Source organism: Bos javanicus, chromosome 2, assembly GCF_032452875.1.
Source record: "Bos javanicus breed banteng chromosome 2, ARS-OSU_banteng_1.0, whole genome shotgun sequence".
NCBI lineage: Eukaryota > Metazoa > Chordata > Mammalia > Artiodactyla > Bovidae > Bos > Bos javanicus.
In genome coordinates, this window is record NC_083869.1 from 25,485,928 (window position 1) to 25,498,924 (window position 12,997).

The following is a 12,997-nucleotide window of genomic DNA, read 5'->3' on the forward strand; positions in this document are numbered from 1 at the left end:
ATATTTTGTAGTTTTTAGCATCCAAGTCACTTCCTGAGTAACTTGATCCTATGTATATTACTGTTTTCAGTTCTATTATTAATTGAATTGTATTCTTAGTATTGTTTTTACATTGTTCATTGCTGATGTATACAAACACATTTGATTTTTGTGTGTCGATCTCATGCCCTGCAACTTTGCTGAACTTTTTAGCTCTTGTTCATTTTTAGAGATTTTCTACATGTAGAGTTAAGTCATCTGTGACTAGAAATAGTTTTACTTCTTCCTTTCCAATTTCAGTGTATTTTTTTTCTTTAAGTCCTCTGAGAGGACTTCCAGTACAATATTGAACAGCAGGGGTGAAAATTGTTCCTGGCCTTAAGGGGAAAGTTTTTACTCTTTCACCATTGAGTATGATGTTAGTTATGGTTTTTTAAATAAATGCCCTTTACCATGTTAAGGACTTTTTTTTTCTATTTCTAGTGTCTTTTTAGGGCTCTTCAAAGGCAGAGTAGTCTCATCTATTTCCTCCCTCATTTAAAAAAGTCTACTCCTCAATGTGTGACTTAGTTCAGTATTCTGTAAAGGTTTGCTAAATTGTGCCCAAAAACCGGCTTGATATTTTTTTTCTTAAGTGCCTTTAACATTCTGTTTACCAGATCTTGTATTCCTTAACTCTGAGACTTCAGATTAGTTTCCTGCTTAAACAGAATACCCTTAAAAAATTGGATATCAGTTTCTTTGAAATGAGTAATCTCTGTTTTCTGCAGATACCCTACATTTCTATTAAACTCTTGGAAAACAATTTTTGAATTAAAAATAAAATTCTCATTCATTCATTCAGTTCAATTCAGTCACTCAGTCGTGTCCGACTCTTTGCAACCCCATGAACCATGGCACACCAGGCCTCCCTATCCATCACCAACTCCTGGAGTTCACCCAAACTCGTGTCCATTGAGTTGGTGATGCCATCCAACCATCTCATCTTCTGTTATCCCCTTCTCCTCCTGCCCTCAATCTTTCTTCCTAGCATCAGGATCTTTTCAAATGAGTCAGCTCTTCGCATGAGGTGGCCAAAGTATTGGAGTTTCAGCTTCAACATCAGTCCTTCCAGTGAACACTCAGGGCTGATCTCCTTTAGGATGGACTGGTTGGATCTCCTTGCAGTGCAAGGGACTCTCAAGAATCTTCTCAAACTCCACAATTCAAAAGCATCAATTGTTCAGCACTCAGCTTTCTTTATTCATTCATACTCACTGTGAAAGGTTATCAGTGGTTAAGTTTTATGTTTGAGTTTTAAATTTCTTGGCTTTTTGAATAATTTTGTGTTAACCTCCTGAACAGTTTTTATGATTTTTAGCATCTCCTAAATATATATACATAAATGTGTAATAAAGTTAATATTCAATCTATAATATGAGATATGATTCATAAAGGGAGAAATTGGACTTTGCATTCTGTGAACAAGAGATTTGCTAAGTAATTTAAGCAATTGACTTGCTTAAGAGGGTGGATGTTTTTTAAGCATCTTAAAAAGCACATCATAAAATTAATTGATGTGGCAATTAAAAGTCATCAAAATTAGTATTTTCCTAGCTTACCTCTTTCCATATATAAAATAAAATCCAATTTCTTTAAGTAAGATCCAATTAATTTTATCTAAATAAATTTAATCTATAAGTATTTTTCAGTGGAAATAAATAGCAGATATCTAAAGTGCTAAATGGCCCATGGGGTCGCAAAGAGTCGGACACAACTGAGCAACTTCACTTTTCAGTTTCTAAAGTGCTAATATATGTCAGGTGCTTTCTGATAAGGAAGTGCAAAGAAATGTAAGAAATGTCTTTTGCTGTTTGGTGGTTTGCATTCTATTTTGTGAGACAGGAATAGGAATTCTTAAACTGCTGTTTGAACCGCAAAGTTATGTATATGTGAAATTGGATACCATGATCATAAAATGGTAAGAATTACTGTCCAAGAACTTCCCTGGTGGCTCAGATGGTAAAGCGTCTGCCTATAATGCAGGAGACCTGGGTTCAATCCCTGGGTTGGGAAGATCTCCTGGAGAAGGAAATGGCAACCCACTCCAGTATCCTTGCCTGGAAAATCCCATGGACGGAAGAGCCTGGTAGGCTACAGTCCATGGGGCCGCAAAGAGTTGGACACGACTGAGCGACTTTCTTTCACTTTCACTGTCCAAGAAAGTCAGTAGCCTAGTATTTAGTACTATCTGTACATTTGTTTATTGATGCTTCAAACCCAGCAGAGAGAAATTAGTATGTATATATTTTGCTGTTTATTTGGAGCTTTATAGTGGTAGTAATCAAATGCAGTAAAGAAAGCAAAGTTCTTTTGCTGCCGAAAGTTACCATTAATCTTTACTGAGAATTGCATGTGTTTCATATTAGGATTAGACCTATAAAATAATGCTCTGGGGTCAAAGCTTTTGAAATCAATGAGGTATCATTATACTAAGTAAATTTAGGGAAGGGACTATTTGTGTGTATTTGCTTTTATTAAAGGTATGTAGATGATGTATATTTGAGCCACAACACAAACATATTAACAACTGGAACTGAATGCTAGTTAATAGCCAATATGTATTACATTATAAAATGTATACGATTAACCATGCAGTATTCAACAGACTAAGACACTATGGAACTAATTGACACTGATTTATTATTAACTCAGAAGAACAATAGCTATTGAAAACTACTGCCAACTTAAGACAGTCAAAAATTTTAGTAAACTAAATTTTAGCCATACTGATTTTACCTTATGAATAGTAAATTTAGCTGCATTTTAACTCAATAAAAACCAAAGTATAGAACTGTATTTTATTCCTATACAGAAACAAACAAAATATTTACATATTTAAAAAAATTAGTTCTGAGCCCATCCTATGGTCTACTGGTGGGCCTAAAACCTTATTTTAAGAGTAGTAAATTACTATATTGTTATACAGGTAATTTCCATTGATGGCATATATGCATATCCAGAAACTATTTGCCAAAATTCCTATGGCTTTATTTTAGTGAACTAGTTGAGATATTATCAGCTTTAGTTTCCAAACCTCTTTTTTAAAAAAATACCACGTTTCCCTCTTCTTGTTTCATTGCATCTGCATACATGTTTCACATTCACAGTGCAGTGTTTAGTTCTCTAAATTTATGTTAGGCAACTGCTGGAACTATATTGCTATATTCAGTATAATAAAATCCAATGGTTATGTTAACCTAAGACTGGGTAGAGAGAGTTAATTTTAAATGTTTGTTTTTTACTCTTAAGATATTTCTAGTGGAATACTAACTGAATTTCTTGGAGGTTTTTGATTATTTCATTTGAATGCCCTTTCTATGATATTAATATTTTAATTACCATCTAGCTTAAGGGAAATAGCATTTATACTGAATGTTGCTGAGGGATATAAACCAAGCATAAATAAGTTGTCCTTGGGGTTTGGAGCTTAACCAAATAAACCCAGAATACATAAGTAAACAAGGGCCTAAATATGATAAATAAAAGCAGTTCTTTCAGTAATGGATATGAATGGAAGTTGTTTTGTTGTGGGAGGGGGGTGTCTGTGTGTGTGTGTGTTTTCCTCTTTCACTTTATTGATACAGAATCATGTTTTCTTATGAAATATTATAATAGGTACATATCCTACTAAAGTTCTACATACATTAAACTACAGTTGAACCCTAAACAACATGAGGGTTTGGGACTCTAACCCTCCCTACAGTTGAAAATTTGCATATAACTTCACAGCTGGCCTCTGTATCTGCAGTTCCACCTCCACAGAGTCAACCAACTCCAGACTATGTAGTGTACTGTAATACGTGTTTATTTTAAAAATCTTCATGTATGTGGACCTGTGCAGTTCAAACCCTTGTTATTCAAGGGTCAGTTGCAGTGATTTTTTCTAATTTACAGAAGAATATTTGAAATTAATAATACCACAACCATAAAGTACTCTCACGTGTGTATATGTTTGTATTTATTAATAATTTGGTGGGTTTTGGCAGCCCTGTCTCACTTATTCACTAGCACATGGAAGCAGAGAAGAGAAAAATGTCTTCATTTCTTTCTTTCTTAAACCAGTGCCCAAATTGGACCAATTACCTTTGCAGTGATTTCCCAGTACTCTTAAAGTAAAATGAAATTCATTTCTTGGTCTAAAATCCATCCTGCTTTTAGATGCTGTGCCCCTGCTTTATCTCTTTTGCTGACAGCCTCTTTGACTATATTCTGATACTTGTGTTTTTTTGTTTTTTCCTCTTCTCAGTATCAGTCTATTTCCATCTTGGTGTCTTTGTACCTGCTTTAACCTGTGTCTAGGTCCTCTTGTGGCTGTCCTTTTGACATTCAGATCAAGACTATCTCCCTAAAACTTGGTGCAAATTAGTGTAGTACAGACAGTTATTATCACACCAGCCTTTCTGATTCCCTTTATAACACGTACTGTTACTTGGGATTGTTTCATTTCTGGACTAAATTGTTTCTCTTCTGCTTCCTTACCCCCTATACTCCCACTATGAAGTGTAAGTTCAAACCAGAGTATATTGAGAAACTGTCCTTTTCATTGCATCCTTAGGATCTAAATTCGTGGTACTGATTAAATAGTTGTTGAATTTATAAGTCAGTCAGTTTTTCCATCTGTATTAGATATACTCTGAAGAATACCTTCAGGCACTTTAGGCTTATGTGTTCGGGGCTGAAATTTGTCAACATTTTTAGTATTTTTATTTGATTAATTTTATTTTGCTGGTTGTTAATAAGAAACAATAAGTATTAATCTTAATATCTAGAATTACAATTTCATTTTGACAGGTTGACTTTGGCAGAATATCATGAACAGGAAGAAATTTTCAAACTTAGACTAGGACATCTCAAAAAGGTACGTGAAGCATATGCTGGCCATTTCATTTTACCAGAGGTTGTGGGAAGTTGTGTTTTCCGTTTCTTATTAAAGAAGGCAAAACTTACAGAGAAAAAGGACCCAAATTTAAAACTTCAGACCAAAAAATAAAAGAGGGGCATAAAAGTTGCATTTTTATGTTGAATATATTAAAATAACGTTCCTTTACCTTGTGGTAATTTACAAACATTTCAGATGCTGATAATACCGTGTCCCTGGGACTTCTCAATGCAGGGGGATGCTGATTCGATCCCTGGTCTGGGGAGTAAGATCCCACATGACGTGTGTGGTCAAAAAGTTAAAAAACAAAAACCCATGTCCCTATAGTGGAGGAATGATCCTGGACAGAACTCCAGGTTTTTAAGATTACTGTTAAATACTATCTGTTTTTTTTTTTTTTTTTAAAAAAAAGCTTTATTTTTAAGATAAAATGTAATATTCTATGTTGTTGTGTCCATTTCATAACAAATTGAAACAATTGTAAATTAATAACAGGTTTTTTTGACTTAACTTTAAAGTTACCAAATACCTGATTAAATGTTTCAGTTAAAACATATACATTGGCAAATTTAGAAGAGCCTGATCATCTGTAATAATATGAAGTGATATAATTCAGAAAAACATTGTTATATTTTAGTAAGTTTTATAATGTAAACTGTGTACTTGTTTGTAAACTCTGAAATTATATTCAGTTCATTGTTTTTTAGTTCATATTTTTAATTCAAACCATTTCAGAGAAATAATAGATTTTCCCCCTCAAAATGAAATTACTGACAGCTGTAAAATTCTTTTTCTTTGATCCAGTTTTTAAATTGTCTGGTCTGCTTATCACATTACTTACATTGTTTAAATAGGCTGAGTAATAGCTAAAACTTAAGTTAGTGAACTAATTGAAGATAGTATCTATCAAGTCATCTCCCTGGGGTAGGGTGAGGTATGTCAGAGAAACCCATTCTTGTAGCAGCCACCATCTCATTATAGATGTGCTTATTTTTGGAATGCTATCAACATGCTTCAGAGTCCTGCCATTTAGGTACAGGGAACAGAAAAAAATTATATTTTATATACATACATATTTGTATATTGGAGAAGGGAATGGCAACCCACTCCAGTATTCTTGCCTGTAGAATTCCATGGACAGAGGAGCCATGGGGTCGCAAAGAGTCGGACACAACTGAGCGACTTTCACCTCACTTTTGTGTATATGTGTGTATATATAGACACATATATATACATGTAATTTGTATTAGTGTTCTTTACTGTGCCCCTGTTCAGAAAAGTTTCAGCCCAACTACTTGAACAGTAAATTCTAAAATGAATTTATTCTGATCTGTTTTGTTCTGTTTTCTGTTCTGTTGTAATTATTGATATTTCTCTTGTCCTTTGATATAAGTAGACAACTTCAACCTGTTTTGTAACTGATGGAGTTGTAACGGGACTATAGAAGGGAAGTGGGGATTTTGAAGTTCAGAATTCGTACAAGTATTTGTCTGCCCACCTAAGCTATTTTGATAGAGACCTGTGTTTGATGTTCCATAAAAAGAAAGATTTATCAATTATTTTCTGACCAGCCTTTCATGATAATGGGATGCTAAAGTGTATAGTCAACTGGAGGATTATAATTTTTACACATAATAGTAAATTTCAGATTACTCTTTCTAATGATGAGTTTTACATGTCTTATGGAAACCTGTTATAAAATCTGAAATGATAAAGTAGTTAAATTAGGAATCGGCTGTTTGTATCACAAAAATACTTAAAAGGATTCAGAGGGCGGTTTGTTTTTATTTTTTGATTGGTGGGTGGTTGGTTGATTTTAAAGCTTTCCTGGTACATTGAAAATATTTTATTTCTCTGAAACATTTCTATTTTATAAAGTAAGGTACATATACTTAAATGTCTAGATATTATATAAACAGTTGTAAGCTTTTGTAGTTTACTACACCTTCTATTCTAACTTCCGTATTATCTTTTTTCCCAGTGTTTGACTTCTCCATTTTTGTATTTACTCATTCTAATAATTGTCCCATCCATAATCCTTTTCCTGTTTTATTGTTTCAGCTTTTATCAAATTTACTGAGCAGTTTTATATTTCTAACTTTATCTTCTTCTTAACCAATTTACAACATTACTTTTCTTTGATCTCCATCATGGAATATTTTGGAAGAATTGATGAATTAATGCTGAAATATACTCTCATGTTTTGAATTCTCACATTTACTTCTGACTTTTTTGGTTGAGAAGAATGAATGCATTATGAAGAAAGTTGCTAGTAGTACATACAGAGAACAAAATTGAGTAAGTAGTGTCACCTTAGAGTACAAATGAATAGTAGTAGTCTGCTTTCCACTGGGTATTATTTTTTTTAGTTGTACAGTTTAAGAATAATAGGCATTCAGTTACATGTGTTAAAAATAAGTTATTTGGCATTCTAAAGCATAGTTGGAAAGTAGGTCATTAAAAATAGGTCATTCTGGTTTCTAAAACACAAGTAGATTGAACACTTCATCACCTCTATCTTAAGCCAACATGAACCATACCCCGACATGTAACTATATAGTTTCTACCATAGGCTGGATCTGATCTGTAAATATTTGATGTCCATGTAACCTGTGCAGGAATTAATCATGTGACCTACATCAGATTAGGGTTTAGATGTGGAGCCCAGTATAACTCCTGCATTACCAAAGGTGACTTTCACTCTCCCTTCAATAAAAACTCTTGAAGTTAGATAGAGTTATTAAATTTGTTGGCACCAAAGGAAAAAACTTCCATCATTGCTGAAGCCCATACCATTTGGACATAGAAGACTAGAAGGCCTAGTTAACTTTTTCTTGAGATAATTTATGATATACATTGTATTTTATAAAGATAATCATAATAACTGAATAGGTAAACCGAAATATGAAAAAGTATTTACCACTGAGTAAATCATAAAGTTCAGTTCATATTCTGTAGGGCTAGAAACATAATGATCCAAATCCAGTGAATCTGTTAGTGTGATAGAGTAACAAATGAGAGTTCAGCAGTAAGTCCATGGCTAAAATAAATTCTCATTCCTGTTACCACCAAATAGTAAATGTAAACTTACTTAAGGGCTTACTGTCTTCTGAAATTAGGAAAATTATTGTTCAGCATCATCTTTTTTAATATATTAAGAATTAATATTGTTTTAGTTATCAGTTTATGAAATTATTGCTCACTCATTCACTAAGTGATTTATTTCCACATTTCAGGAGAATTACATAATATTACATTTTATACACTTTGAATTTTTAACCATTCTAGAGTGAACATTAATGTTAAATTTGAATGCCAAGCTCTTCTCTGTTTGCTTTGTCTAAATTAATATAGCTAGTAACTAGCAAAGCCAAGACTTGAACCTTTTCTCACTGCTACTTCAGTGGAAGTATCCTTACACTTTATTCCTACAATTCTCTAGTTGTAGATGGAGAGCAGGTTGATCCTTCTGTATTCAGAATTGATTCCCTTGTAGCTTTGCATTTTTCTTAGAGTAGTAGGAATGTTTGCTTTCCTTTTTTCCCCCAGAAATAGACTGTTTTATTTTCATCACAGATAAAGTAGAGCAATTAAATTTTTCACACACGTATTTCTTTCTCTCTTTCTCTCATATATTACTTTCCTTGGGTAGCCTGTTAGTGACTGTTCTATCAACTAGAATATTTCTTTATTATTAATTGGTTCACTGTTTTTCATTATAAATTTATCTTTAAAGGTCAAGAGGAAAAGCATGTTTTGGGAGGTAAAATGTGTAAATACTCTCTAGTGTAATTTTACCTTTATACAGCTAAAGATTTACTAGAACGTAAAGGAAGTATATAGTCAAATATATGTATATTATACAGATTACTCCTGAAACTTACACAAAATAACTTTTTGCTACTAGTCATTATGCATAAACTTCTTTGATTATCGCTTATAAGCTTATAGTTGTAATGAGAATAATTTCCTGTGTTTAAAATTTTGTTTCTTTAAGGTAGAGCAACTAAATCCGATAATGTACCTGTGCCACATGTGGCATCTCTGGCTTTAAGAAAAACTAATAAGCTGTGTACCAGTTAGCTTTTATAGTTGATCCTGTTTTGATACCGGTCTTGATAAATTCTAGTTATGAGAAAGTCGTTTATCTTTGTAATTTAAGGAGTTCTACTAGGTGGTTGTTTGTATAACTCCAATCTTAATTCTAGAATTGAACAAAACTATGTGGATGTGCTTTCCAAGGATTATTACTAAACTAACATAAACAACTTTTTAAAAAATCCCTGGTAAACCATCTTCCTTGTAATAGATTCTCTCTAGTCATAATATTATTTTAAAAATATAAATTACCAATCATAATACCCCAAAATAAAGAGAAAGTAAGAATTTTTAAAGTTATCAGGACCAATAATTACATCACACCACTGCTGTTTGACTCAAGTTTGTGATGTGAACAGCGTGTGGAGGTGTTTATTCTAGTGTTCGAATTTTTGGTCTTCTGGATTTAAAATATTTGATTAGTTGGAGAGAATGCATATAGAAGATTTGACGTCTCAGTATGGAATATTAGATAGTGTAGTAGGGATTGACTTTAATGTATGTGTTTTGGGGTGTGTGTGTGAGAGAGAGAGTTATAAACCCTGAATTTAAATACCAGAAGCTTTTAGGAAAAACATAACCAACTTGTAATTGAAACAGGATTAGTCAAGAACCATCAGCACCAACACAAGTGTATCTTTGCAGACCGAAGGAATCAGCTAAACAATTACGGTCATCTCAATCTCTACTAAAACAAAAATCGCATCCAACATGCCACCTGACACCATTTCTTTCTCTCTTTCTCCTTTGCTCCTTGCGATGTGGCATTCATCTCTCCTTGTGCCTCCGTTCTGAAGAGATAACAGTATAGCAACAACTCTGCCACTGAAATCCTGTTCTCTGACCGATATTGGCACCTGCAAAGAGAAACAACCAGTAACAGGCAGCAGCAGCATCAGTATTAATCTTCCATGATGAAATCTTTACAGGTCAAGAACAAGCACACAGCTCTTTTCTCACTCCTTCACAGTGGACCATGCAACTAGTTGAAATGGAAGACAATGGATTGTCTGCAAGCCTTTTGAACAGTGGAGAATACAGGGCATTGGTTTTAGGTGAATTAATCCCCAAATATTCTTGAAGTTTGATATCTCCTTTGGTCTTTCTTTCTAGAATACCATTGTCATCTGATTTATCAAATCCTTAGTATGACCACAAAGAATACGTTTGTGTATGTGACACCTCTTGTCACTTTAGGTATGAATAAAAATGTGAAAATAGGTAATGCTAGAGGGCTTAAACTGCATGTGCACCTCTATATTCAAGAAAATTTTCTCTCAAAGCCAACCACATTGTATGTTACATTTCTCTAGAACAATACACAAGACGCTACTTGTGTAGGAAGTAGTTTTCAGTGAAGTCTAGTGAAAATGCATTCATTACGCTAGAAAAAGTCACCGTTAAGCCCACAAAGAATATACGAGGTTCCCAAGTTCTTGGTATGTGTGGGCAAGAAAAGTGCCAAGAGTGTTGGAATTCTAAACTTGACACCTTGTGCATAGTTCTGCCTCTGTTTAAAAACGAGTGCTAGTCTGTGAAAGCGATGCCTGAGAGAGCACGGCACTAGCTGTAGATAGGAAAGCTACTGGTGTGTGTACTCTGCGTCCTGCTCTCCTTGTGAACCTGCAAGCATAGTTCTGGCTCACCCCATCTGTAGTTACACATCTTTACCCGGTAATAGATAGTGTTCACTTACCAGAGTGAAAATTTAGTGATAAAATGTATTTCACGTTTGTAGATTTTTATATTAATCCAGTTGTGTAAGCAATGGTATTCTTTGAATTTTGGAAAGAATCTTAGAAGTCATGTTAACCATTGGGCAGAGTTTATTCAGGTTTGTAAATTCAGTTTAGAGGTCATAATTTCACAAAAAAGAGAAGGCAGTTGTTTGGCCAATGGCCAAAAACTGTAACTCCATGCTGTTTATATGCATATACATAGAGTCTAGAAGATTAGGCTCTTCTCATTATTGTATAGAATGTTAAACCTTTCCATACTTTAGCAAAAGGTTAAAAGGAGGCAGAAAGCTGGAAGAAAATGTAGTAAGGCATCGTACCTGTAGGTGCTAGGGTTTGGTGTCAGCACCTTAGCTAGTTTCAACATTAAGAAATTTCATCCCCTTAATACAGAAGCTGTGATTTCTTTTTCAGGAAGTGTACTGGATATTTATAATTTGCCAGTCAGTTGAACTGTTATATTTATTTGCTGCTGAGAATATAGGGTTTGGTTTGTTTAAATAGAATGGGGGAACTGACAATCCCATTGTCCATTTTAACACTTACTCCCATTTAGGGTTTTTGATGTGTGTGTTTATTCATCGAGGAGAGGCGAATGACCCCCAGCCCACCAAAGAAGGAAATGAAATAGAGAGAGGAAAACATTAAAGTTCTAAAGTAATTATCTAAGCCAGTTAAACACACTTGAGGGAGACCCAGTACGTTCCCCTCGGTAATATCCAGCTCAGCGACTCAGGATCGACGGAGACATCATATACATAGTTAGGAAAGAGTCCCCCACCAGGAATTTCACAGTATTTGTCCTTTTTCCTCTTCCTACCCTACTCCCTCGATCTGTACGGTCATACTTGAGCAAAGAGAGTATTACGGGCAGTAGTTTCAAAACTGATCTCTATACGTTCAATGTAGTTTGTTTATTGGTTCATATTTCCAATGGTTCGTGTCTCTTATATCCATATGTAGGATATATAAAAGAATATAATAGAGAAAAATTACAAATTTGAAGTAAATTGGTAATAATTTTCTTAATTCTTTTCTGCACTGCCCTTTCTGTTAGCTTTTAATAGCGCCTTTTGTTAATTTCACCTTTCACTTTCCTAGTGATAGACTTTCGGAATGACATTATAAATATTTTATGAAATTAAAACTTATTTGAGGACTTGGAGATACTAACTTGATTGTATCATTACATTACTAAAATTAATTTGGTATTAAATATGTTGAAACCTCATTCTGAACTATTAATAGTTTTCTCAAACGGACTAATGTTGTTATGGTGCTCCCAAATATACTATTGTAAATGATAAGCTTTTCCCTGTTTCCACTATCTTCATAATATACCACACAAACTCTTTTCTTCTCCCAACTCACATGGATTATAGGCAAGCTGAGAATGATACATCAGAAATTCTCAGATTCTCAAATTCTATCTTATCTTTTATAGAAAGGCAGCTTTTCAAAATTGAGGGGTTTTTGTGGGGCTAACATGTAATATATTAAAGATTTGCTAAAGAAGTTTAAACTATTCAATAGTATGTTCAACTTTTACAGGAAATGCATTAGCTTTACATGTAAAATGCATTACTATGTAACTTGTAAGTTTTATAGTTTAATGCCTACACACCCCTACTTTAAAAGAAAATAATTGCCCTTTTAAAAACTGCCATTAAGAGAAATGCTCAAAAAATACCCCAAGTCTGCCTAGCAGTTTTAACCTGCATTTTATTTAACTTGGCATTTTACGAAGATTCTACATTGCTGTAGCATACTTTTAGCTTAGAATGTTGAGCCAAGGGGATATTAAGTTGCCGGAAGGGACTCTTGAGTACAAATAGAAAGTATTTGTATGCTAAATATCTATTGAGGGACAAACTGGTTTTACTTTGCATATAAATTTTTAAAGTTAAAAATTTTGGAAGGTGCTATGTTTTGCAGGTTACTTAAATGAGGCAATATTGAGGTCATTGTATACTTGTCTAACCTGGGTTTTTAAAAATATATATTCAAGTAATTCAGATATTAGATCTTATTTTAAAATACCGTTAAAATAGCTGTAGTATGTACTGTTAAGGTTTATTGCCATATCTTTTTGTCTAAACCGGGAAAGAACGATGTCCTTTTATTGTATGTGATTACCAAACCTACCTCCCTCTCTCTAGTAGGATCTTTTCTTATTCGTGTTCCTTCAACACCATAATTGCCTACAGAGACCAATTCTTTTCCAGAGATGCTGTTTCTTCTTAGACCTTTTCTGCTGTAAATT

General features: G+C 33.8%; 1 protein-coding gene and 1 non-coding gene across 5 annotated transcripts in view; both read left to right on the forward strand.

The window, feature by feature from the left end:
• Nucleotides 1-12,997, forward strand: part of TLK1 (tousled like kinase 1) — a 181,767-nt gene that overhangs the window by 148,115 nt on the left and 20,655 nt on the right. For all 4 annotated transcript variants that reach the window (XM_061435498.1, XM_061435499.1, XM_061435500.1 and 1 more), the window contains one exon: nucleotides 4,813-4,879. In XM_061435498.1, coding sequence (XP_061291482.1) covers nucleotides 4,813-4,879 — 67 coding nt within the window. The remainder of the gene's footprint in view (nucleotides 1-4,812; nucleotides 4,880-12,997) is intronic.
• On the forward strand, nucleotides 1,963-2,034 carry TRNAY-AUA (transfer RNA tyrosine (anticodon AUA)). Its single transcript has one exon. It is a non-coding gene; the product is annotated as a tRNA-Tyr (tRNA).